The 21,714-nt window shown below is 57.4% G+C and overlaps 1 protein-coding gene and 1 long non-coding RNA gene across 2 annotated transcripts; one reads left to right on the plus strand and one right to left on the minus strand.

The window, feature by feature from the left end:
- The first annotated feature begins 8,313 nt into the window (after nt 1-8,313).
- LOC132648277 (uncharacterized) lies at nt 8,314-20,737 on the plus strand. Its single transcript, XR_009586642.1, has 3 exons — nt 8,314-8,680; nt 12,217-15,199; nt 16,768-20,737. It is a non-coding gene; the product is annotated as an uncharacterized LOC132648277 (long non-coding RNA).
- Nucleotides 15,121-16,599, minus strand: C16H6orf15 (chromosome 16 C6orf15 homolog). The gene is made up of 2 exons (XM_021651278.2): nt 16,473-16,599; nt 15,121-16,320 (listed from the first exon to the last, which is right to left on the minus strand). Exons 1-2 carry the CDS (start codon nt 16,555-16,557, stop codon nt 15,458-15,460), a joined length of 948 nt encoding a protein of 315 aa, XP_021506953.2. The 5' UTR covers nt 16,558-16,599; the 3' UTR covers nt 15,121-15,457.
- Nucleotides 20,738-21,714: the final 977 nt, after the last annotated feature.

Consider the following 21,714-nt stretch of genomic DNA (forward strand, 5'->3'; position numbering starts at 1 on the left):
ATCATCACCATCACCACCATCACGCATGCACTGCTGTATTATTATCTGTTCACGCCTGTGACACTCTATCTGTTCATGTCTGTGTCTGTGTCACTGTGTCTGTTCATGTCTGTGTCACTGTGTCTGTTCATGTCTGTGACACTGTGTCTGTTCATGTCTGTGACACTGTGTCTGTTCATGTCTGCGTCTGTGACACTGTGTCTGTTCATGTCTGTGTCACTGTGTCTGTTCATGTCTGTGTCTGTGACACTGTGTCTCTTCATTGTTGAGAGCCGCGTGATCGTCTCGCCGGCAGAAACGCACGCGGACTCAAGGATCCTCCTGCAACAAAATCTTTATTACAGTCACGCGATGAAAAGAGGAGAGGAGAGGGCTGCGGGCATTGGCCGAGAGACGCCGCAGTGTCCCACGGGTCGCGGCCGGGGCCGGCAAGCCCCGGGCGGGGAGAGGGGGAGGAGGAGAGGGGAGGAGAGAGAGAGCCCCGATGTGGCACTGTTTATATAAGCCCGGGTCGCACCTAAGTGACGTGTCAATACCCTGATTGGCTGCTCACTCTTTACCCCGCCTGATGACTCAGGCCCAGCATGCTTAGCGTGCTTACGCAATCCGCGCATGTGTACTGGAGGCTGTTTACAGTTTTGAGGGTGGAATGTCAGCACCATCTAGTGGCGTCTGAGTCTCAGCTCTCCACAGTTCATGTCTGTGTCACTGTGTCTGTTCATGTCTGTGTCTGTGACACTGTGTCTGTTCATGTCTGTGTCACTGTATCTGTTCATGTCTGTGTCTGTGTCACTGTGTCTGTTCATGTCTGTGTCACTGTATCTGTTCATGCCTGCAGCAGGGCGTCTGTCTGTCCCAGGCGGGCACACATTCCTCCCGTGCTGAGGGTTAAGGAGGGGCCGTGTCTTACTATGATGATGCCGTGGCCACTCTCGGCTCTGCCTCCTTCCTGGGTGGACACAGACAGTGGTGCCAGGTCATCTCAGAGCCCACGGGACAAGTTTCAGTTCGCACGCTTTCTGTCGGTGCTGCTTCTCTTCTGGCCTTGCTTGGGCACCCAAGGGAACTAAGAACCCTTACAGGAGGGTCGAAATGTGCTAGAATTCTTTATTTTTATTGCATTTCTGTACGTATTCATTTCTCTTGTGTGGGGAGGGGGCTTGGGGGCGGGTCTTCATGTGCCGTGGGGTGGGGGAGAGTGGAGGTCAGAGGTCAGCTTCGGGAGTCAGTTCTCAGTTTCTGCCATGTGGGTCCTGGAGAGCAGACCCCGGGCCCTACTGAGTCATGCTGGCCACTCACCTCTCAGCCCTCCTCCTTAGCCCACCTCCTCAGCCCCCCTCAGCCCACCCCCTCAACTCCCCCTTAGCCCTTCTCCCCATCCCACCCCCTCAGCCCTGCCTCAGCCCCCCTCTCCTCCCCAGCCCTCCTCCTCAGCCCCCCTCTCCTCCCCAGCCCTCCTCCTCAGCCCCCCTCAGCTCCCCTCTCCTCCCCAGCCCTCCTCCTCAGCCCCCCTCTCCTCCTCAGCCCTCCTCCTCAGCCCCCCTCAGCCCCCCTCTCCTCCCCAGGCCTCCTCAGCCTCCCTCTCCTCCCCAGCCCTCCTCCTCAGCCCCCCTCAGCTCCCCTCTCCTCCCCAGCCCTCCTCCTCAGCCCCCCTCTCCTCCTCAGCCCTCCTCCTCAGCCCCCCTCAGCCCCCCTCTCCTCCCCAGGCCTCCTCAGCCTCCCTCAGCCCCCCTCTCCTCCCCAGCCCTCCTCCTCAGCCCCCCTCAGCTCCCCTCTCCTCCCCAGCCCTCCTCCTCAGCCCCCCTCTCCTCCTCAGCCCTCCTCCTCAGCCCCCCTCAGCCCCCCTCTCCTCCCCAGGCCTCCTCAGCCTCCCTCAGCCCCCCTCTCCTCCCCAGCCCTCCTCCTCAGGAGGCGAGGAAGCAGGCTCGCAGAAGTGAGCCCTGGCCCTGAACCGGGACAAGCAAGCACGATGGCAAAAGCCCTAAGGGCTAAAGTCAGGGAGCGCATGAGCTGGACAGCTCCTCCAGCCTGAGCAGGGCTCAGGAGCCCGCAGACCGCCCCACCAGTCGGGAGGCCTCACAGACCAGGAGAGGAAGGAGGAGGGGGAGGGAGGAGGGGAGAGGGAGGAGGGGGGAGGGAAGCAGGGAGAGGGGAGAAGAGGGGAAGGTGGGGGGGAGGGGAGGAGGGGGGAGGGAGGAGGGGGGAAGGTGGACCAGGGGCCGCGGCTTCCTCAGCACCCAGCCCGGGCGCGGAGCGGCGGCTGCTCCCCGCTGCAGGAGCCGCGGGGCTGCTGGGCCGGAGCCGGGTCCCCGGAGGTGGGCGGGACGTGACGGGGCCCTGAGCACCCCGACACACCGACGCCACCTGACCGCAGACGCAGCGATGAGAACGGAGGGAAACGCGCCTCGGAGGCCGGGCCAGCGGGAGCAGCGGGGGCGCTGCGGGCCGGAGGGGTGCCGGTGGGGCTCCCTGTGCTCAGGTGCTTCCGGCGCCCCTCACAGCCGACCATAACGCCAGTTCTGGAGGATCCAGCACTTCTTCTGGCCTCCATGTGCACCAGGCGTGCCATAGTTCACAAAGGTGCGTGAAGATAAAACACCCACGCGCATAGGGTAAAAATGAATCTTAGAAAGCAAAACAAGACAGTAAAGTAGCCGGCAGAGTTACACAGTCGCTGAGCCCAGCGCTGAGGAGACAGAGGCAGGGGAGTACCTGTGAGTTTGAGAGCAGTGTGGTCTGAAAGCAAGTTCCGAGACAGCCGGGTCACACACTGAGACCCTGTCACAAAAATGAACAAACAAAAACATCAGAGTACCTGTGGCTGTGGTTCCACCACAACCAAGGTCCCATCTTTTTCTCTTTTTTGGGTTCAAGAACAGCCCAGACTTTTTCACGATACCTGTAGGTGTTAAACAGTATAAATTTCTACATATAAACATCTAACCCAGAATAAGAACATCCTATCAATGTAAACATTTAAAGTGCGGGTCTCCCAGTCCACGGAGGATGGCCACAGGTCTCCCAGTCCACGGAGGATGGCCACAGGTCTCCCAGTCCACGGAGGATGGCCACAGGTCTCCTAGTCCATGGAGGATGGCCACAGGTCTCCTAGTCCATGGAGGATGGCCACAGGTCTCCCAGTCCACGGAGGATGGCCACAGGTCTCCTAGTCCATGGAGGATGGCCACAGGTCTCCCAGTCCACGAAGGATGGCCACAGGTCTCCTAGTCCATGGAGGATGGCTGAGGGTCTCCCAGTCCACGGAGGATGGCTGAGGGTCTCCCAGTCCACGGAGGATGGCTGAGGGTCTCCTAGTCCACGGAGGATGGCTGAGGGTCTCCTAGTCCACGGAGGATGGCTGAGGGTCTCCCAGTCCATGGAGGACGGCTGAGGGTCTCCCAGTCCATGGAGGACAGCCACAGGTCTCCCAGTCCACGAAGGATGGCCACAGGTCTCCCAGTCCATGGAGGACGGCTGAGGGTCTCCTAGTCCACGGAGGATGGCTGAGGGTCTCCCAGTCCATGGAGGATGGCCACAGGTCTCCTAGTCCATGGAGGACAGCTGAGGGTCTCCTAGTCCATGGAGGATGGCTGAGGGTCTCCTAGTCCACGGAGGACGGCTGCGGGCTGGGTCTGACACACAGACCTGAGCACAAGGCTGGTTTTCTGCCTAGGTGAAGGGGAAGCTGGGCGGGGCTCGGTGGTCCCCACATTTTCAGGGCAAAGGCTGTAGGGGGATAAGCAGGCGGAGCCATGCTGGAGAGGAAGCTGACCCTGTCTGTCATGGCCGCCTGTGGGTGTGAACAAGCCTGGGCAGGGGAAGCTCGCCCCCACTCCTGGGGGAAGACAGCTAGGAGGGAAGCTCGGTCACCAGCGATGCCTCAGGAAACGGGGGTGTGGGGGACAGGAGACCCCACAGAGGAACCCACCTTGGGGGCCGGGGGCCGCTGCTTTCCTGTTCTGTTGTGAGACGGGGTCTCTCTGTGTAGTCCAGGCTGGGTTCAAAATCCACACCCCCCTGCCTCAGCTCTCACCCGCCGGGATCACATGTGTGCCAGGAGCAAGCTTTAAGGGCTGGGCTCAGCTGGTACAGTGCAAGGCTGGCACGCCCAGGGCCCAGGTTCAGTCCCCAGCACTGCGCAAAGCCAGTGTGGAGGCGCAGCTCCGGGAGTGGGGCAGGGGAGCAGCTGGTGACGCCCGGCTAGACACGGGTGACATCAGGGAAATCCTAGCCATGCGCACCCTGTCGCAACAAACCCAGTAAACAGTTCTTTAAAAAAATACTTTATCGGTGTGTGTAACCATGTGTGTCCGTGTGTCCATGCCTAATGTGGCTGTGCACCACGTGGATGCGCTGCGCTTCCCTCCAGGGACTCTGACGCCCTCCTGTGGCCTCCAAGGGCACTGCACTCTCATGCACACACATGTATTAATATGTAAGTTATTAATATGCACATGAATAACCATGTTTTTTAAATCCTCAGGGGCAGCGGGACTAAAGCATAGCTCAGCGGTTAAGACCGCTGGGTGCTTTTCTGCTGGGATCTGGATTCAGTCCCCGGGACCCCCATGGTGGCTTACAACTGCCCGTAACTCCAGTTCCAGGGCATCCAACGCCCCCACAGACACCAGGCACATGTGTGATGCACTTACACACATGTAGGCGAAGCACCCATGTAAACTAAACACTGTTAAGACGGCGACCATGGTAGGAGCCTGGCTCCCTCATCTACACGGGAGAGCATCCGTGTGGAGACGCAATGAGGCAGACACCAAAGCGAAGGTCACACACCCCTGAGGAGCCAGCATGCCAGGGGAGCAGGAAGTCTCAGTAACGCTCACCAGGCATGGCACCATTAGCCCAGGCTGTGCACCAGGGTGCACCATGGCACCGTTAGCCCAGGCTATGTACCCAGAGAGCACCATGGCACCCTTAGCCCAGGCTGTGCGTCCAGGGTCTGTTGGCTTCACAATGACTGAAGCAGCCTTTCTGACAGAACACAGCCCTCTAACCACCGATCGCAGAGAAGTCTGTGTTATTTGGAGACAGTCTTGTGTGGGGGCCGCTCAGACTGGCTGTGTAGCTAGGGCTAGCCCTGAGCTCCTGACTGTCTTGCCTCTGCCCACTGGGTGCTGGGCTCACAGGCACCTGCTGCTGTCCCTGGTGCTGCTAGCTTTGCTGTTTGTTTGGTAGATCCCGGCTCTTCCGGAAGTCCTGAGAGCTGGGCGGCCAGACCTGTTCCCGGAAGAGTGACACAGAAATGCGCTCTGGGGAGAGTGACCAGGTCAAACGACACTGCAGAGGTCCAGCAAGGTGGTCCTGCGCGGACTGGGTTATCCTCCGAGGAGGAGAGCGAGCCCCAGGGCAGCGGTGTCTTCCCACCTTCCCATCCTATCAGCACAGGCAAAGGCCTGCAGGGGGGCGGCCTGTGCCAACCCTAATGGAGGCCCTGATGGCAGCTGCCGCCCCTGACCACAGGCGCATAGCTTTCCCGAGCGGCTTCTCCCCCAGGCCAGTCCTCTCCTCCTCTGGGACGCCATTGTTGCTGAGCCACCCAGCCTTGATCCCCTAGCCTCTGTCCTCTGGGGCGCCCCGTTGTCCTTTCTGGTCTCTTTAGATCTTAACATATGGTTAGAATTTTCTTATGTAAATTTTGTCCATTTAAGGATGTATGCCTGTGTTCTCAGAACTCAGAAGGCTGAGGCAGGAGGATCCCTGAGAGCTTGGGGCTAACCTGGTCTACACAATGAGTTCCAGGCTGGCTTTTGCTTGGAAGTGCAATCTTGTCTCTTAACCTCTGAGCCATCTCTCCAGTCCCTGGGTTCTGGGGAATCTTGTCTCAATTAAACAATAACAAACAAACAAAACTGTCAAAGCTGGGCGTGGTGATCCCAGCACTCAGAAGGCAGAGGCAGGTGGGTCTTTGTGAGTTTGAGGCCAGCCTGGTCTACAGAGTGAGTCCAGGCTAGAGAAACTCTGTCTCAAACAGACAAACAGCCTTCTCCTCCATCTCAGTGCAGTGAACGCCAGGTCCTCTGCACAAATGCTTCCCCCCACTGCAGAGCAGGGAAGGCCCTGGACCACACCCAGCCGCAAGGCAGGCTGGGTAGCAGACACCTGTAGTCCCAGCCCCCAGGAAGTGGAGGCAGGTCGATTATCTTCAAGATCCTCTTCAGTGGGGGCTGGAGACAGCACAGAGGTTAAGAGCACTGGCTGCTCTTCCAAAGGACCTGGGTTCAATTCCCAGCACCCACCCTGCAGCTCACAACTGTGTGTGACTCCAGTTCCAGATCTGACACCTTCACACACACACACATGGGCAAAACACCAGTGGGCATAAAATAGAATGAAGTCGTTAAGGAGCTGGCGAGGGCTCAGTGGGTAAAGGTGCCAAGTCTGAGGGCTTGACCTTGATCCCGGGACTCACGCGGCTGTGACACAGGCTGTTCTGGGAACATCCCTCATCCCCGGCTGGGGGTTCTTCTGGGCCTCACAGCCAGGGTTAACAACAAACCTGGAGGTTGCTCAGGACCGCGGCTGCGGCCTTCGAGTGCACAAACTGTCTGCTTCAGCTGCCGTGAAGAGAAGGCGTAAAACCAACCTCGCTTGCCTTGATTGGCCAGGAAATCAGCCCTCACCACCTAACCGGGTGCACGGCTGTGATTTTACGTTCCGTGCTCTTCCAGGCCCCGCACCATGCGTGTGCCTTGTTCGCTGAAGGCGGCAGGCCCGGAAGCCGAAAGCAATGCCCTATCCCTGTCCCGGCGGCTGACACACAGTGACATTTGACCCAAGGAGCACTTGGGGTCAGCTGCAGCCAGAGACTTAATCCTTCAACTCGGGAAAGTGTCCCTTCCCCCACGGGATGCCCTCTGCGCTCTAAATACAGAGAAGAGCCCTTGAGAGGGACAGATGGATACTGCTCCCAGAGAGACAGACAGACATGGTATAACACAGACACACGTAGACATGGGGACAGACCCACAGGCACAGACAGGCACAGACCCAGACTCCCACAGACAGACAGACGGAGGAGGGAAGGCACAGGGAGCGCAATGTAGAGAATTCGCATCTGGACCCCTCTTGGCTAAGCGGCTCCATAGGGAGATGCTTTTGTTTCTCTCCTAATGCAACAGCGCTGGCCGCGTGGACTTACTCACTAATGCCGTGACCTGTGCACACGTCAGGTACAAGGAAACTGATACCCGCGGTCCCCACACTCCACGGCACACGCTTGCACATACACAGACGCCATCAACCAATCACTGCGCAGATACAGATACCGTCAGCGTAGTTTCTAAGTTGAAAATGTTAGGTTGGTAAAAGCTGTGAAAAATACATTAAAATGTTCACCCATCTGGGCACAGTGGTGCCCGCCTGTAAACCCACACTCTGGGAGGCAGAGGCAGGTGGACCTCTGTGAGTTTGAGGCCAGCCTGGTCTACAGAGCGAGTCCAGGACAGCCAGGGCTACACGGGGAAGAAGAAACACACTCAGATATACACACATGTATATATACAAACATGTTTATATACACACATGTATCTGTGTGACCCACTGCCACGGCTGCTGTTCAGTCCTGATAACACGACTCAGGCGCAGACGCCTCACAGGACACGTCGCTGGATGAACTGTGCCAGCCACTGAAGGCAGCCACTGCGCTGTATCAACATCTAAGCGGGGAGCTCCGAGGGACGGAGCAGGCTGCCGCTCAGCAAGGACTGGAGCCAGGCGGCTGACTACCATCGGGGCAGAGTTCGCTTGGAGAACTTGGAGGGAAGTTGTGGAGACCCTGGTGATGGGAAGTTGTGGAGACCGTGGTGATGGGAAGTTGTGGGACCAGCGCTGGCGGCTGCTTAAAGCCGTGATGCAAGCAATGGCCCTGAACTGTACTCGCGGCTCTCTCCAACGGCAGCTGTTCATGCTCCGTGTGCATGCAAAGCCGCAACGCGGGAGAGTGGACTCTGAAAGGCGGAGGAGAGCGACATTACAGATGTCATGGCTTAGTGCCTGGCTGTCCCGGTGTGGCCTGCGCCAGCGGCTGACAGCTTCTGCCGGGAGTCCCAGCTGCCCTCAGACCCTGCCCCGGAAACCCCAAGGTCATGGAAAGGACGACCAGGAAGTTCACCCAGCGCCAGCCGGACCAGAACCTCAAAATTCCACAGCTGGGGGAACCCAGTTACAGACCTACCTCTCGGCGCCTGTCATTCCGCGACTCGCCACGAGAGGGCAGCCTCTGGGTACCACGGTGCCATCTTCTGCGGGCCGAGCCTGCCCTCTAGTGGTGGAGTGCGGAATGACGGGCTTTTTTTTTTTTCTTTTTTTTAAGCGTGGGTTACCGCACCCTCTTAACGAATTGTAGCGAGAAAAATTAATGTTTCTCATCATTTCATCCCTGCCAAGAGGGGAGTGACGTGGTCTACCCCTGCGCTACAGATTAGCTGGTCCCGCGCGCCACCAGCCACCAGCGCCGTGGTCCGCCTGATCTGGGTGTTGACGCCCTTGGATTTGGTCCCTTGACGCGGGCCCTCTCCCTTCCCCCCGCTGGGCAGCCCAGTCCTCACGCGGGCTTCATTCTGAGGGCAGAGGGCCATGCTGTATGTGCAAGCCTTGACGGCAGGGCGGCGGCTCGGCTCCAGAGCAGCCCCGGACCCAGAAAAGAAGCCGCGCTGACCTCCAGGTAACTGCTGGGGCTCTGGCCGCTTAGTTCCGGGGCGGAATGTCCTTGGATGGACGGGTGCAGGCTGCCTAGGAAAGGCCGGCTGCCAGCCAGACCCTGGGTGAGGACCAGGAAGCCAAAGCCGGGAGAGGCGGATGTTTGAGGGCGTCTGAACCAGGCCATAGCGAAGCCCGGGCTGCGAACGGGCGCAGGGAGTCTACACCTCAGCACCCACGCCCGGGCTGCGCGGCCGAGGCGGTGCTGGGCGGCTTCACCCCAACAGCCGCGTTGCGCGGGGGCTCGGGCGATCCCCATTCCACGGAGAAGGAGACCGAGGTGGGGGCGTGCGCCTGGCCCATCTGTGTTGGCCGGAGCTGTAATTATTCGAGTCACGAGCCCGGGGAGGCGGCCGGGTCAGGACACGGTGAGTCACCCCCGGGTGCAGGCCGGGCCCTTCGGCTGTTCCGGCCTCAGGGGAGCCGGGCTGCACGGTCCTCGAAAAAGAACAAAGAAGAGGTGGATCGGCCCCGGAGGGCCCGGGCGGCGCAGCCACGGAGGCGGGCCACACCGGAGGCGGGCTCCGCCCTGCTGGGGTGCGCTTCCCGGCCCTCTGCGCCGCTGGCCACCTCGCGGCCTCTGGGGAGACTGGGAACAGAGAGACCATCTCTTCTAACTAGTCTTTACTCTTGAACTCCTAGCAAAGCCATTCTAGGGCAGCATTCACGCGGTGTGTAGGCGCGCGTGAGCCTGAAGGCCGGCGACCTCGGGCCTTCTACCCGTGGTCCATCGCTGCGTCCCGCGGGCCTGGAGCAGGCTGGCCAGCGGGGCCTAGGGCCGCGCTGTCTCCTTCTCCCCAGTCCTGCCCACCACGCCCGGCCGTCTAAAAAGACCTATATCTCCTCTTTCTGTGTATGAACGCTGCGGGCATGCGCGGTGCCCACGGAGGACGGAGCGGGGCTGTGGTCTGCCGTGGGGTTAAGGACACGGCTGTGAGCTGCCAGGCCCGGGGAGCGAACACCTCACCAGCGGGCCATCACCCCGCTCTCATGCTCGCCCGCCGCAGGCCTTTAGCTTCCCCTCTGCCCCTCCGCCCACCTCCACCCTGCGGTCCCCTGAGGTCCCCCAGACTCTGTGAACCCGCTGGAACTAGGATCTAGTGGGTGGCTGGGCCATTCCAGAGCAGGAGGTGGGCGGATGGCAGGAGCGGGGTGACCCCGGCCTTAAGGTCGGGTCATTGGGCGGGTCAGCAGGCGGGCGGGTCAGCGGGCGCCTGCAGCGATTAGGAAGGTGTGATTCGGCTCAGCAAACAGCGCCGCGCCTGCCCGCGCGGGGAGGATGAGGAGCCGGATCAGCCCGGCGCACGCGGGGAGGGCGCAAAGGGCCCGGAGAGCGCACAGGATGGGGAGGGGCGCACAGGGCCGGGAGGGCGCACAGGCCCGGGAGGGGCGCACAGGGCCCGGAGGGCGCACAGGACCCGGGAGGGCGCACAGGACCCTTCAGCCCGCGCCGGGTCTGCAGCCAGCTGTCCCGGAAGAGGGAGGGCGCGACGGGTGGCGGTGACGGAGCTGCCACGGGACCGGCCACAACCAGGCAGGAGGCCGCGGTCCCCACGCGGAAGAAGGGCCCGTAGGAAGCGCATCTAATGGCTACCAACGGCAGCTCCGTGCACCGGGCCCTGGGTGGCATCGGAGGAGTCCCTCCCTCCGGCGCCTCGCCCAGCCGGGGGCTTGCAGGCTCCGGTGTCCCGCGTGCACGCCGAGAGCACCCAGGCCGGCCTCACTCGTGCCCGCCCAACCCTTCTGCCGTGGGAGGTAGAGGCGGGAGGCCCACGAGTTCAAGGCTATTCCTAGGCACCGAGCTAATGTGATGCCCTGCTCAGACGCAAAAATAACAAACAAACAAACAAAAGGACGATACAACCCACATATTTAAGTCAGCAAATTCGTGACTTGACATCGTCTGCTTACCTTGAAGGACAGATGAATTAGCTCTTTTTATTTCCAATGCTGGAGACCAAACTCAAGGCCCCACGCGTGCTAGACACGCCCCTACCATGAGCGCCGCCCTGATTTCCCAGGGGAAAAGCTCTCCTTCGGATGCCAGCACCTGTCTGGCCGCTGGCACAGCCTGAGAGACGGCTCAGTTGAGAGCACTCGCTGCTCTTTCAGAAGACCGGGGTCCAGTTCCCGGCAGCCACGTGGAGCTCACACTGACTGAAATGCCTGACCTTAGGCATGCCTGCCGTACACAAGACACTCATACACGCAAAACAAGTAAATCTAACGGAATACCCTTTTCAGAAAGCTGTCTGACAAATAATGCCAAAGGCAGAAATGCCAGAGAAGGCAGCTTCAATATCAGGCACCAAGATGATAAATTTATGCCAAAAATCACTAAAAAGGCGAGCTATCCGAGTCAACTCAATTACTTAATATAATAATACAATATTAAATTATTATATTTACAGAAAATAGAATTAAGAGTATGTTTAACAGTGGTAGCTGATCAAGTCAGCATTTCAAAAGAGGAAGTGGATTGTGTAATGACACTCAGTGTAGACTCTTAAAGATATTTTTACATTTATTAGTAGCGCAATAGTTTGTGTGCGCGCACACGTGTGCGTGTGTGTGTGTGTGTGTGTGTGTGTACACGCGTGCACTACGTCGCACGTGTGGAGTGCAGTATTTCTGGAGCCGGTTCCCTCCCTTGCTATGGGGGTCTTGGGGATTGAACTCAGGTCGTTGGGTTTGACCACAAGGTCAGCCCAAGGGAGACTCTGAAGTAGTTTATATTACAGGAGAAAGTAGACTGCGAGCTCTCAAAAACTGTGAGCACCGTGTATCCAAAACGAATTGTTATAACCCATCGTGGTCGTGCAGGCCTTTAATGCCAGCCTGTAGTGCTAGCACGAGGGAGACTTGCTAGATGGAGGCTCATCCCAAGTTCAGGGTGAGCCCGGCAAGGTCCTGTCTCAATCACCACCATCACCACCACCATCATCATCACCATCATCATCATAGTCATCATCCTCACCATCACCATCATCATCCATCATCATCACCATCACCGTCCATTATCATCACCATCCATCATCATCACCACCATCATCACCATCATCATCATTATCACCATCATCACCATCATCATTATCACCATCATCACCATGAAGGAATCTGGTAATGGAATTTTGCCTCTTGGCCTTGGCAGATATGGGTCTAATCTAAAGTTCAGTTTCTCAGAAACTGACCATGGCAGCTTCTTCAACAACATGCTCTGCTCCTGATTGGCAGCTTCTCAATCAGGGTGCTCTGCTTCTGAGAACCAGATAGCAAACTTCATGCAACCTTGGAACCAGAGAGCAAACTTTGTGTAACCTTGAGTGAATCCTCAGACGCTTTACCAAGTGAAGCAAATGAGTTGTTACCATGAGAAAGTTGTTTGTGGTTTTTTGCTTTAAAAAAGCTGCTTGAGTGCCTAATAAACGAGTCTTGATCAGAAACCTGTCTTGACTCCCTTCTTCGAGTCTCTGCCCCTTTCATTCCCACTCTATCTTTCAGGTAGACCCTATTTGACTAGCCCAAGGGACGTGTCATCACCACCACCATCATTATCACCGTCATCACCATCACCACCATCACCATGACAATAAAGAATTAAGGACTGGTACACGCTGCCACACGGCAAACCTGGCGCTAACGAAAGATCAAGTTCTGCGTGATCTTACACGAAGTGCTTCAGATAGACCGAACCAAAGGGACAGAAAGTAGGAGGCGGAGAGCTGGGCAGGAGCTGCTGGGGCGGGGGTGTCTCTGACTGGGTAACAGTGAGTTCAAGACCTCACTGGGTCACCAACCTGTCTGTACCCCCAAGGAGAAGCCACAGGGAGCTGCCTCGACACTCAGGGAGCGTGACACCACCTCCTGCTGGTCGGCATTCCCTTTCTTCCTTTCAAGAAACTTGGCTAGGTCCTTGGGAGGCCTGGGGATGCTCATCATGAAGGCCAGGCTCAGGGATGGCAGGAGGATGCAGGAGCCCACTCGGCGAGTCTGGGTGTGTTCACAGACTGGCCAGTAGGTGAGCCTGGGGGGCGTTTCATTGAGTAATGATTGGTCTGGGAGGGCCCAGCTCACTGTGGGTGGTGCTACCCCTGGCCAGGTGGTCCTCGCTGTAAGAAGTCAAAGCGAGCAAGCTGGGGAGAGCGAGCCAGGGAGCAGCACTCCTCCGAGGCCTCTGCCTCAGTTCCTGCCCCAAGTGGACCGCGATGTGGGAGTCTAAGAGGCCTGGAACTCTTCTCAGGGCCACCCTGCCCCCTCTCCTGACCTCCATACCATGTGCTGGTGACATGCATACACAGAAGTAAAACGCTCAGACACATAAAAATGAATCATGTTTCGAGACCAGTCTGACATGACTGACCACTGTGCCTGCTCTTTGGCCCTTTGTGGGTTCTTTGAGAAGAACTACTAACAAACCACAACCACCACCCCCTCCCCAAGGACCAACAACCACACACCCCACCTCTCAGGGCCCTCTGGAAAGTTCCCAGGATTCCAAACATCACACACTCCCAGAAACTGTCTGCAGCTGGCAAAACCACGCCTCTGCCAGAGCACGAGGCAAAGCACAGTCAGCTGCTTCGGACAGTCAAGCAGCCGCCAGCCCCACACCTGGGATTAAGATAAAAACATATTCTTGTAACATCTCTGTGAGGTTTAAAAAAAAGATTTATTTATTATTTGTATAGCGTTCTGCCTGCAGGCTGGAAGTGGACACCAGATCTCACTATAGATGACTGTGAGCCACCCGTGTGGTTGCTGGGAATTGAACTCCGGACCTTTGGAAGAACAGCCAGTGCTCTTTACCTCTGAGATGTCTCTCCAGCCCAATAAAAAGCTGTGTAGCCCAGGCTGGCCTCAAACTTGTGATCCTCCTGCCTCCTTCAGTAAATCCTACCAGCCTGCACCACCACAACCGGCCTGTGTTTTTTTAAAGAAACCAAAATTCCAGGATTCTTGCTACACACCCCTGGGAGCCCTCTCCCATCACACTCCCAGCTTCATCTGCCCTGCCACTGCCACTGTTGCCAGCGTGCAAGCCCTCACCCCACTCTGTCTGGGCCTTGGTATCTCCCCCGTGCACGGGACACTACCGTGTCCCGGAAGGATGAGCTGGAAGGATCATGTCTGAACACCTTGTCCGTGACCTGACACACACAATAAAAGTTGCCTGGATTTCTGCTGAGTGCATTGGTTCCTGAACACTCCCTGGACCGGTTGAGGACCGGTGAGGAAGTCACTGCGTCTGCCCTCCGTGACCTGTGTGGGTCGCTTCATGCCTCTGTGCTCCTTCCTGTGGCAGGCGCGGTGGCGGCACAAGCCTTTAATCCCTAGCTCTGGGGGAGGCAGAGGAAGGCGGATGTCTGTGAGTTTGAGGCCAGCCTGGTCTACAGAGCGAGTTCCAGGACAGCCAGGGTTACACAGAGAAACCCTGTCTCGGAAAAAAAAGAAAATGCAAATAGAGGTGACTGCAGCAAGGGAGGCAACCAGAGAGGGAAATGAGCTTGCCTGAAACGACCTTGGACCTGTGGAAAAGAGAAGCTGGAGGCCGTCCCTGCTCTCACCCCAGGACTGGGAGAATCAAGCGTCCAAGGAGGGAAGAGCGGGCAGGAAGGCTGAGGGACGAGAAGGCCGGTCGGCTAGGGGAAACGCGGGCTTAGGAGGACGTGTTCCCACACGGAATTCTCCCACGGACACCAGGGCAGCACGCCCCACTCCCGCCCCTCAGGCTCCTCCTGCCCCTCTCCTACCGGCTGCCAAGCCTCCTGGGTGTGGGCTGATGCCAGGCTGCAGGGAGGGCACGCAGTGGAGAAAACGCAGCTGTCTGTCCCCCAGACTTCTGCCTCCGCTCTGGCTGCCCTCCCTCCCTGCAGTAGGCTGCTGGGCTTCTGGGAAACCCGAGGGAGAAGGGGCAGTGTGAGCGAGCGAACAAAGCAGCAGGTGCGGTGGCCCGGGGGGCAGGGGGGGGTGCGCCCTCCTTCCGCTCCCTTTGTCAAGGCTGCCGCAGACGTTCAAGGTCTCCGAGCGCACACAAAGCGCTCAGCGGTGCGTGTGAGGGCGGAGATCAGTGCACCCTCCCCTTCCAAGAAGCGTGACCGTCGGGGGATAAAAGACGAGCGCAGGCCGCACGACCTTCACTGGGCCCGTGTTCCCTGAATGGGACGGCCCCTGTCCCTCCTGGCCTCGGCACGCCCGCCCTGCGGCCCTCCCTCCCCCCCTCCACAGGGTGGGAGCATGGAGTGGGCCCACCCTCACATTCCTGGGCTTTGGTCTTTCTCCCCGCCCCAAAAAGGGGCCAAGGTGAGGCCTACAGGGGCCCCTGGAGAGATGGTGGGACGGCCAGAAAATGAGGAGGGCCCAGGTGAGCTGCAGTTACTCCCAGAAACGACACGGAGAGGAATCACGTGCAAGAACCGCGTGAGTTTATTGGCAACCAGCTCAGGTCAACAGAGGAATAGTCCCAGCACTCGGGAGGCAGAGGCAGGTGGGTCTCCGTGAGCTCGAAGCCGGCCTGGTCTACAGGGTCCAGGACAGCCAGGGCTGCGACGCAGAGAAGCCGGGTCTCTGGGGGCGGGGAAAGGGGAGGGGAAACCACGTGACTGTGACTGAGCCTGACTGCGCATGCTTCCACTGAGTCCTAAACCAGCTGCAAAGGGGTGGGGAGAAAAGCGAGGCTGCTGGAAGAGCCAGGAGCTCGGAGGCCGCTTCTGTTAGACCCCAGCTGCCTGGTGGGGACCGACAATTACGCCCCCCAGCCGCCTGCTGGGTACAGGCGATTCCCCCCCCAGCCGCCTGCTGGGTACAGGCGATTCCCCCCCCAGCCGCCTGCTGGGTACAGGCGATTACCCCCCCAGCCGCCTGCTGGGAACCAGCCATTTCGCCCCCAGATGCCTGCTGGGAACCGGCCATTACCCCCCCAGATGCCTGCTGGGTTCCGGCCATTAACCCCCCAGCCGCCTGCTGGGTTCCAGCCATTAACCCCCAATTTAGCACCTGATCCTTGACCATTGCTACCCCATATTCCAGAAAGGTATGGCATGGGCCTTGCTCCCCACCCGGTTCCAGCCCCTCCACCTCCCCAAGATGCTCTGGCATTTAGGCTCCTCCCGGGTAAAGCAGGCAGAAAGCTGTGGGAGAGGAACCAGAACGGGCCCTGGGCAAGGGCTTCTGCCTCTGATCCCGGTGGACCGGAGCCGGGCTGCCATGTGGGCTCTGAGTCCTGAGGCCGGGAAGTCTCTGGTGAGGGTTGCCTGACGTGGGCAAAGGAAGCCACGGGCAGGGGACCGCCTCCGGGAAGGTATGGCAGGGCTTCCGGCGGCTCCTGCTCCAAGTAGTCCCGGGCCTCCTGGGCGGCAGCAGCCACGCCTTGCTGAGGGTCCTCTGAGAGCCAGGGGGACGGGCTCCAGAAGGGAGGCCCTCTGGGCCCCTCAGGTCCAGCGCCGCCTGGCGGGTCACCGAGCCTTGGAAGAGCCCTTGGTAACTCGTTATTGAGGGGATCGAGCTTGGGCTGAGGCTGCCCGGAGCTAGAGAGGCTGGTGAAGGAAGGTTGTCCCGAACGCAGGGAGGCTTTCTCCTCAGGTGCCCCAATGCTCCGCGCAGAGAGGCCTGCAGGAAAAGGAAGAAAAGCAGCTGTGAAGGAGCCGGCTCTGACTGGCTGGCCCCTTCTGGAAAGCCGCTTTCTGCAGGCGCCCCCCTCCTACGTGTACACTCCTGCCTTCACCCTTAATCCGGCTCCCAAGGACCCCAGCAGTCCATACCTGGCAGGTACAGACAGATGAGGAGCAGGCCCAGGGGAGCGCGGCTCCCACCTGCGAGGCCCTGCATCTTGCTCAGCTTCAGCATCTGCCTGGCCCGGACAGCAGGCTTTATCCTGTTGGCGGGGTGGGGGAGGCGCAGACAGCCTGGGAAAGCGGTTATGGAGACAATGGTTCTGCCATGCCACCCTCATTCTTGACTCGGTCTGTGGCAACAGCTGTCACTTGAAAGTCCCAGAGGAACTGGGTGTTCCCTCACCTGGCATCTTCCTTGTTCTCCTTCCCCTTCCTCACCCAGGTGCTCCTGACCAGGGTCACCCCCAGCTGTCAGCCCTGCTCTGTCTCGAAGCTTCGCCAAGGCCTACGATGCTGCTGTCTTCACCACCCAACAGTCCCTCTCCTCTGGGACCCAGATCATTCACGCCAGCACCCCTGACTCATGCGTCCCCACCTCCTCAACTGATGCTGACAAAGCAGGAGGTCCTGGGGTGCAAGCGTGCCCCCATCCGAGGAGCTCTCCTAGGTGAGGCCCTCAGTGTGAAGGAACAGGTTTATTCGCCAGCAGGATAACGTGACATATTGATCCCATCCTTCCTTAACAAAACGCCACCGGCTAACGAGTCCGGATGTACATTATACTGGGGCTTTTGTTTTGTTTTGTTTGCTCCTTTGTTTTCCTGTGTTGTCTGGTTTTCCTTTGGGGGGTGGAGTTGAGGTGGGTTAAGACTGGCCAATCCCCCTGCCTCGGCCTCCCCAGGCTAGGATGACAGGAATGTGCTGTCATACCTCCCCTGTTACCAAGTTTGTAAAAAGACGTTTAGATTTTATTTATTTTGTTATTTTATACGTATAAGTGTTTGCCTACAGGCTTGTGTGTGCACCAGGCAAACGCCTGGTGCTCTCGAAGGTCAGGAGAGGACTGTGGATCCCTGGAACTGAAGGGAACCATGGTGCGAATACCTAGAGCTGAGCTTCCTCTGGAAGAAGGTCGCCTCTCCAGCCCTTGCTTTAATCTCAGCTCTGTCTGTCAGCCTGAGTGTGGGGATGCCCATGTGAGTGTAGAGTCTGAAAAGGCCAGAAGAGGGCATCAGCGCCCTAGAGCTGGAGATACAGGCAGCAGTGAGGCGCCTGATGTCAGTGCGGAGAACTGAACTTTGGTCCTCTCAAGAGCCACCAATGTTCTTAACTGCCTCTCCAGCCCTGTGATCGCCTTTTAGAAACAAAGTCTAGAATGGGTCTTTCCAGGTTAAAATAAGGGGGCCTGAAGGACTGGGTGCTGTTGTAGAAGCTCCAGAGAGGCCCCAGGTCTGGTTTTTTCCAGTCTCCAAGGCCACCTGTGTTTTCTGGCCTCTTGGCTCTCTTCTCCCACCTTCCCAGCCCACACACAGAGCAGGTGTTCCACTGTGTGTCACCTGGCTCTCAAGCTCACGTTTTAAACAGTGTTTATACTGGACCCACCCGGATAATCCTGGATAATCCCTTTATGGTAAGGTCAGAGACTAATGACCTGACCGTGTCAGGACTGTTTCAGGAGGCCCGTGACCCTTTGCTGAGTGATACAGCATGATTGTAAATTCCAAGGATTAGGGTGGCGATGACATCTTCAGCGTTGTTGGGGTGGAGGCGCCATCTGGCCTAACACAGGTGGCCAGGTGCACCCAAAGAATGTAAGAAAAAGGGCTGGGAAGATGCTCTGCGGGTAAAAGTAGTTGTTGCTTTTATTTGATTTTATTATTATTATTTTTTGAGACAAGGTTTCTCTGTGTAGCCTTGGCTGACCTGGAACTCACTCTGTAGATCAGGCTGGCCTCGAACTCACAGGGATCCCCCTGCCTCTGCCTCCTGAGTGCTGGGAAGACAGGCGCACGCTGCCCCCACCTGGCTGAGTGACTGTCGCTGGGGAGCAGCCTTTGGTTCCCAGCACACACATGGTGGCCGACAACCTTCCTCAACTCCAGCTCCTTGAGGCTCAGTGCCCTCTTCTGATGTCTGTGGGCACCAGCCGCCCGCATGGTGTGAATACGCACAGGAAACACCCACGAATTATAAATCTAGGGAGCTGGTGTGGAGGGATAGGAGAATCACTCAGGGGCTGGAGAGACGGCCCAGGGGGTACGAGCACTGGCTGCTCTTCCAAAGAGTACAATTGCTGAGTTCAATTCCCAGCAGCGACATAGTGGAATCGATAATGAGATCCGCTGCCCTCTTCTGGTGTGCAGGTGTACATACAGGCAGATTCTGTATAAATAATAAATAAATCTTTAAAAAAGGAAGAAAGAAAGAAGAAACACTCAGAGACAGTGGTTATATCCAAACACCCACAGAGAAGGACATTTAAAGTCAAATGGCCATGACTTCAACCCCGCTGCATTGGGTTGGTGGGAGCTCATTAGTGATCTGTCTAGTTTTAAATATAGATGCTGTGGATAGTAAGAGATGTGGGTGAGGTCTCGCTGGAGTGAGTTCACACCTGTGGCAAAGGCTTGCTGCTTTTTGAGCCTGAGCCTCCAGCCCATAGTCTCAGCTTCTTGGAGGCTGAAGTAGGAAGGTCACAAATTCAAGCCCAGCCTGGGCTACTGAGTGGGCTCAAGGGCAGCTTGAGCAGTGTAGTGAGACCGGGTGTCAGAAGAAAAAGGCTGAAAAGTGGAGGAAGCAGGCTGGAGCGACGGCCCAGGCTTCGGGAGCCTGCTGCCTCTGCAGAGGGTCTGAGTTTACTTCCCAGTACCCACAACCGCCTGGGACTCGGCTCTCAGGGATGGACTCTGTTCCAGTCTCCTAGGGTGCCTCATGCTCATACCAGACACAGCCACACCCAGACACAAAGTTAAAAACTAAATATTAATACGAATACTTTTTAAAGTTTGGGGGGCTGGGGTTATTGATTTATTTTGGTTTTGCTTGTTTGGTTGGTTTGGTCTTTTTTGGGGGGGTCTTTGTTTGTTTTAATAGTTCAACTGTAGAGCGCTTGCCTGACATAAAAAAATTCAGTCCCCACCACTGCAAAAATAAGCAATCAGCAGGCATGGTAATGCACACCTTTGGTCCTAGTACTCCTGAGGAGGATCTCTGTGAGTCAGAGGCCATCCTGGTCTATACAGCAAGTTTCAGGACAGCCAGACTATACAGAGCCCCTGTCACAAACAAAACAAAACAAACAAATAAGGTAAACAGACAAACTGTCAGTGAGCCCAGCCTTCCCAGCACCCTGCCGTGTGACCTCTCCTCTCATCCCATTCTCCCATGACCCTCAGAACCAGGCAGGTGCTGGAGCCATGCTCCTGAGCTTTGACAACTGAGCTTAAAAACAAAGAGATGCAGAGACCTATGAGCCAAATTGGCCTGTGTTGCTGCTCATTTCCAGTCTCAGGTGCTTTGTTATGGCAACAGAAAGTGAACTAATTCAGGTACACTCGGGGGCTGTGGGCATGGCTCAGCCACTAGAGTGCCCGCCTGGCATACAGAGGCCTCGTCCCATCCTGCACAAAGCTGCACACCCTTCGATTGCAACACTGGGGAAGGAGTGGCAGGAGGATCAGGAGTTTACACTCATCCTAGTTAGGGTTTCTAGTTGACGAAACACTGTGCCCAAAGCTACCTGGGAAGGACAGCATTTGATGACTGTCATCAAAGGAAGTCAGGATAGGAACCCACGCAGGGCAGGAACCTGGAGGCAGGAGCTGGTGCAGAGGCCAGGGAGGGTGCTGCTTGCTGGCTTGCTCCTCATGGCTGCTCAGCCTGCTCTCTGTAGAACCCAGGACCACAGCCCGGGGATGGCCCCACTCACATAGGCCTTCCCCACTGATCACCAACTAAGAAAACGACCTACAGACCCATCCTATAGAGGCATTTTCTCAGTTAAGGCTCCCTCCGCTCTGATGACTCTAACTTGTGTCAAACTGACATAAAACTAGCCAGGACCCTTGGTTTCACAGTGAGTTCAAGGCCAGACAGAGCTATACTAAATCCTGTCTCACAGATAAAAGTAGCAAATGTCCGTTGCTTGACATTTTTATAATAAGAGGAGCTTACGTTGTTTTGTAATACTGGGACTTGAACCCGGTCCTCACACGTGCTGGGCAAACACTGTACCACTCAGCTCTGCCTCGCCCCCTGCTCCCCGTTTGAAATAAGGTCTGCCAAGCCTTCCGCTCATCTGTACCCAGGCTGGCCTCGAACTTGTCATTCTTTTGCTTCAGGCTTCCAAATGCCTGGGTTATGGGCCTATACCACCAGGCCAGTTAATAAAGAAAATTGAGTTGCCTTTTTAAGTTTTAAAATATTTTGTGCGTGTATGACCTGTGTGTGTGTGTGTGTGCCGTGTATGACCTGTGTGTGTGTGTGTGTGTGTGCCGTGTATGACCTGTGTGTATGTGTGTGTGTGTGCCGTGTATGACCTGTGTGTATGTGTGTGTGTGTGTATGTGTGTGCGTGCCGTAGCATGCATGTCGAGGTCCAGAGTCCATCTCTCCTTCTGCCTTTACATAGGTTCTGGTGACCCAACTCAGGCCACTGGCCTCACGGGGCAAGCTCTTACCCAGTGAGCCATCTTGCTGGCCCTTGAGCGCCTTTGTTCTCTTCGTCTCCCCTACGCAACTGTCCGGCAGGTGTCCGCCTGAGGAAAGTATTGAGTGCTGGCTGGTTTCTCCAGCACCCCACCCACCCCCACCCCCACGTCCCTGGCTGTCTTGGAGCTCACTATGTAGACCAGGCTGGCCTCGAACTCACAGAGACCTTCTACCTGCCTCTGCCTCCCTGGGTGCTGAGGTTAAAGGCTGTGAGTTTCCTTTCAAAGGCTCTGAGAGCCTTGCGCGGGGAACGAGGCCCTTCCGTTGGGACACACACAGCTCACACCGCAGGCCTTGGGCGCGGGGTGGAGAGCGCGCTGTGGGCTGTCTATCACAGAGCCTCACTGAGCAGGCCGGTGAGTCACTGTCTCACGGGCTGCGCACTCCCCCGCCCCCTCCCAGAGCACCCAGGCTCCTGCTCAGTGCCCAGGAATCTCGCCTGGGCTGGCCCGCCGTCCCAGAAACTCAAGAGCGAGACACTAAGGACTCCCAGAGAGGACAGTGTTTGGCAGGCGAGGCAGGCTGATGGGAAGCCTGGGTGAGAGAGAAGGAAATAATGCGGGGTTTTATTCTGAGGGGGGAGGGGGAGGCTCCCGTGTGACTCCTGGAGGTGAGAAGTGAGCCGTGGACGGAAGGACTCCAAGCAAGTCTGCTGTCAGCTCAGTCAATAGCCAATTGTT

Source organism: Meriones unguiculatus, chromosome 16 (genome assembly GCF_030254825.1).
Source record: "Meriones unguiculatus strain TT.TT164.6M chromosome 16, Bangor_MerUng_6.1, whole genome shotgun sequence".
NCBI lineage: Eukaryota > Metazoa > Chordata > Mammalia > Rodentia > Muridae > Meriones > Meriones unguiculatus.

Coding starts and splice junctions, on each gene's coding strand:
- C16H6orf15 (XM_021651278.2), bottom strand. CDS start 16,557: ATGCTGAAGCTGAGCAAGATGCAGGGCCTCGCAGGTGGGAGCCGCGCT. Junction 16,321..16,472: donor CATCTGTCTGTACCTGCCAG/GTATGGACTGCT, acceptor CTTTTCCTGCAG/GCCTCTCTGCGCGGAGCATT.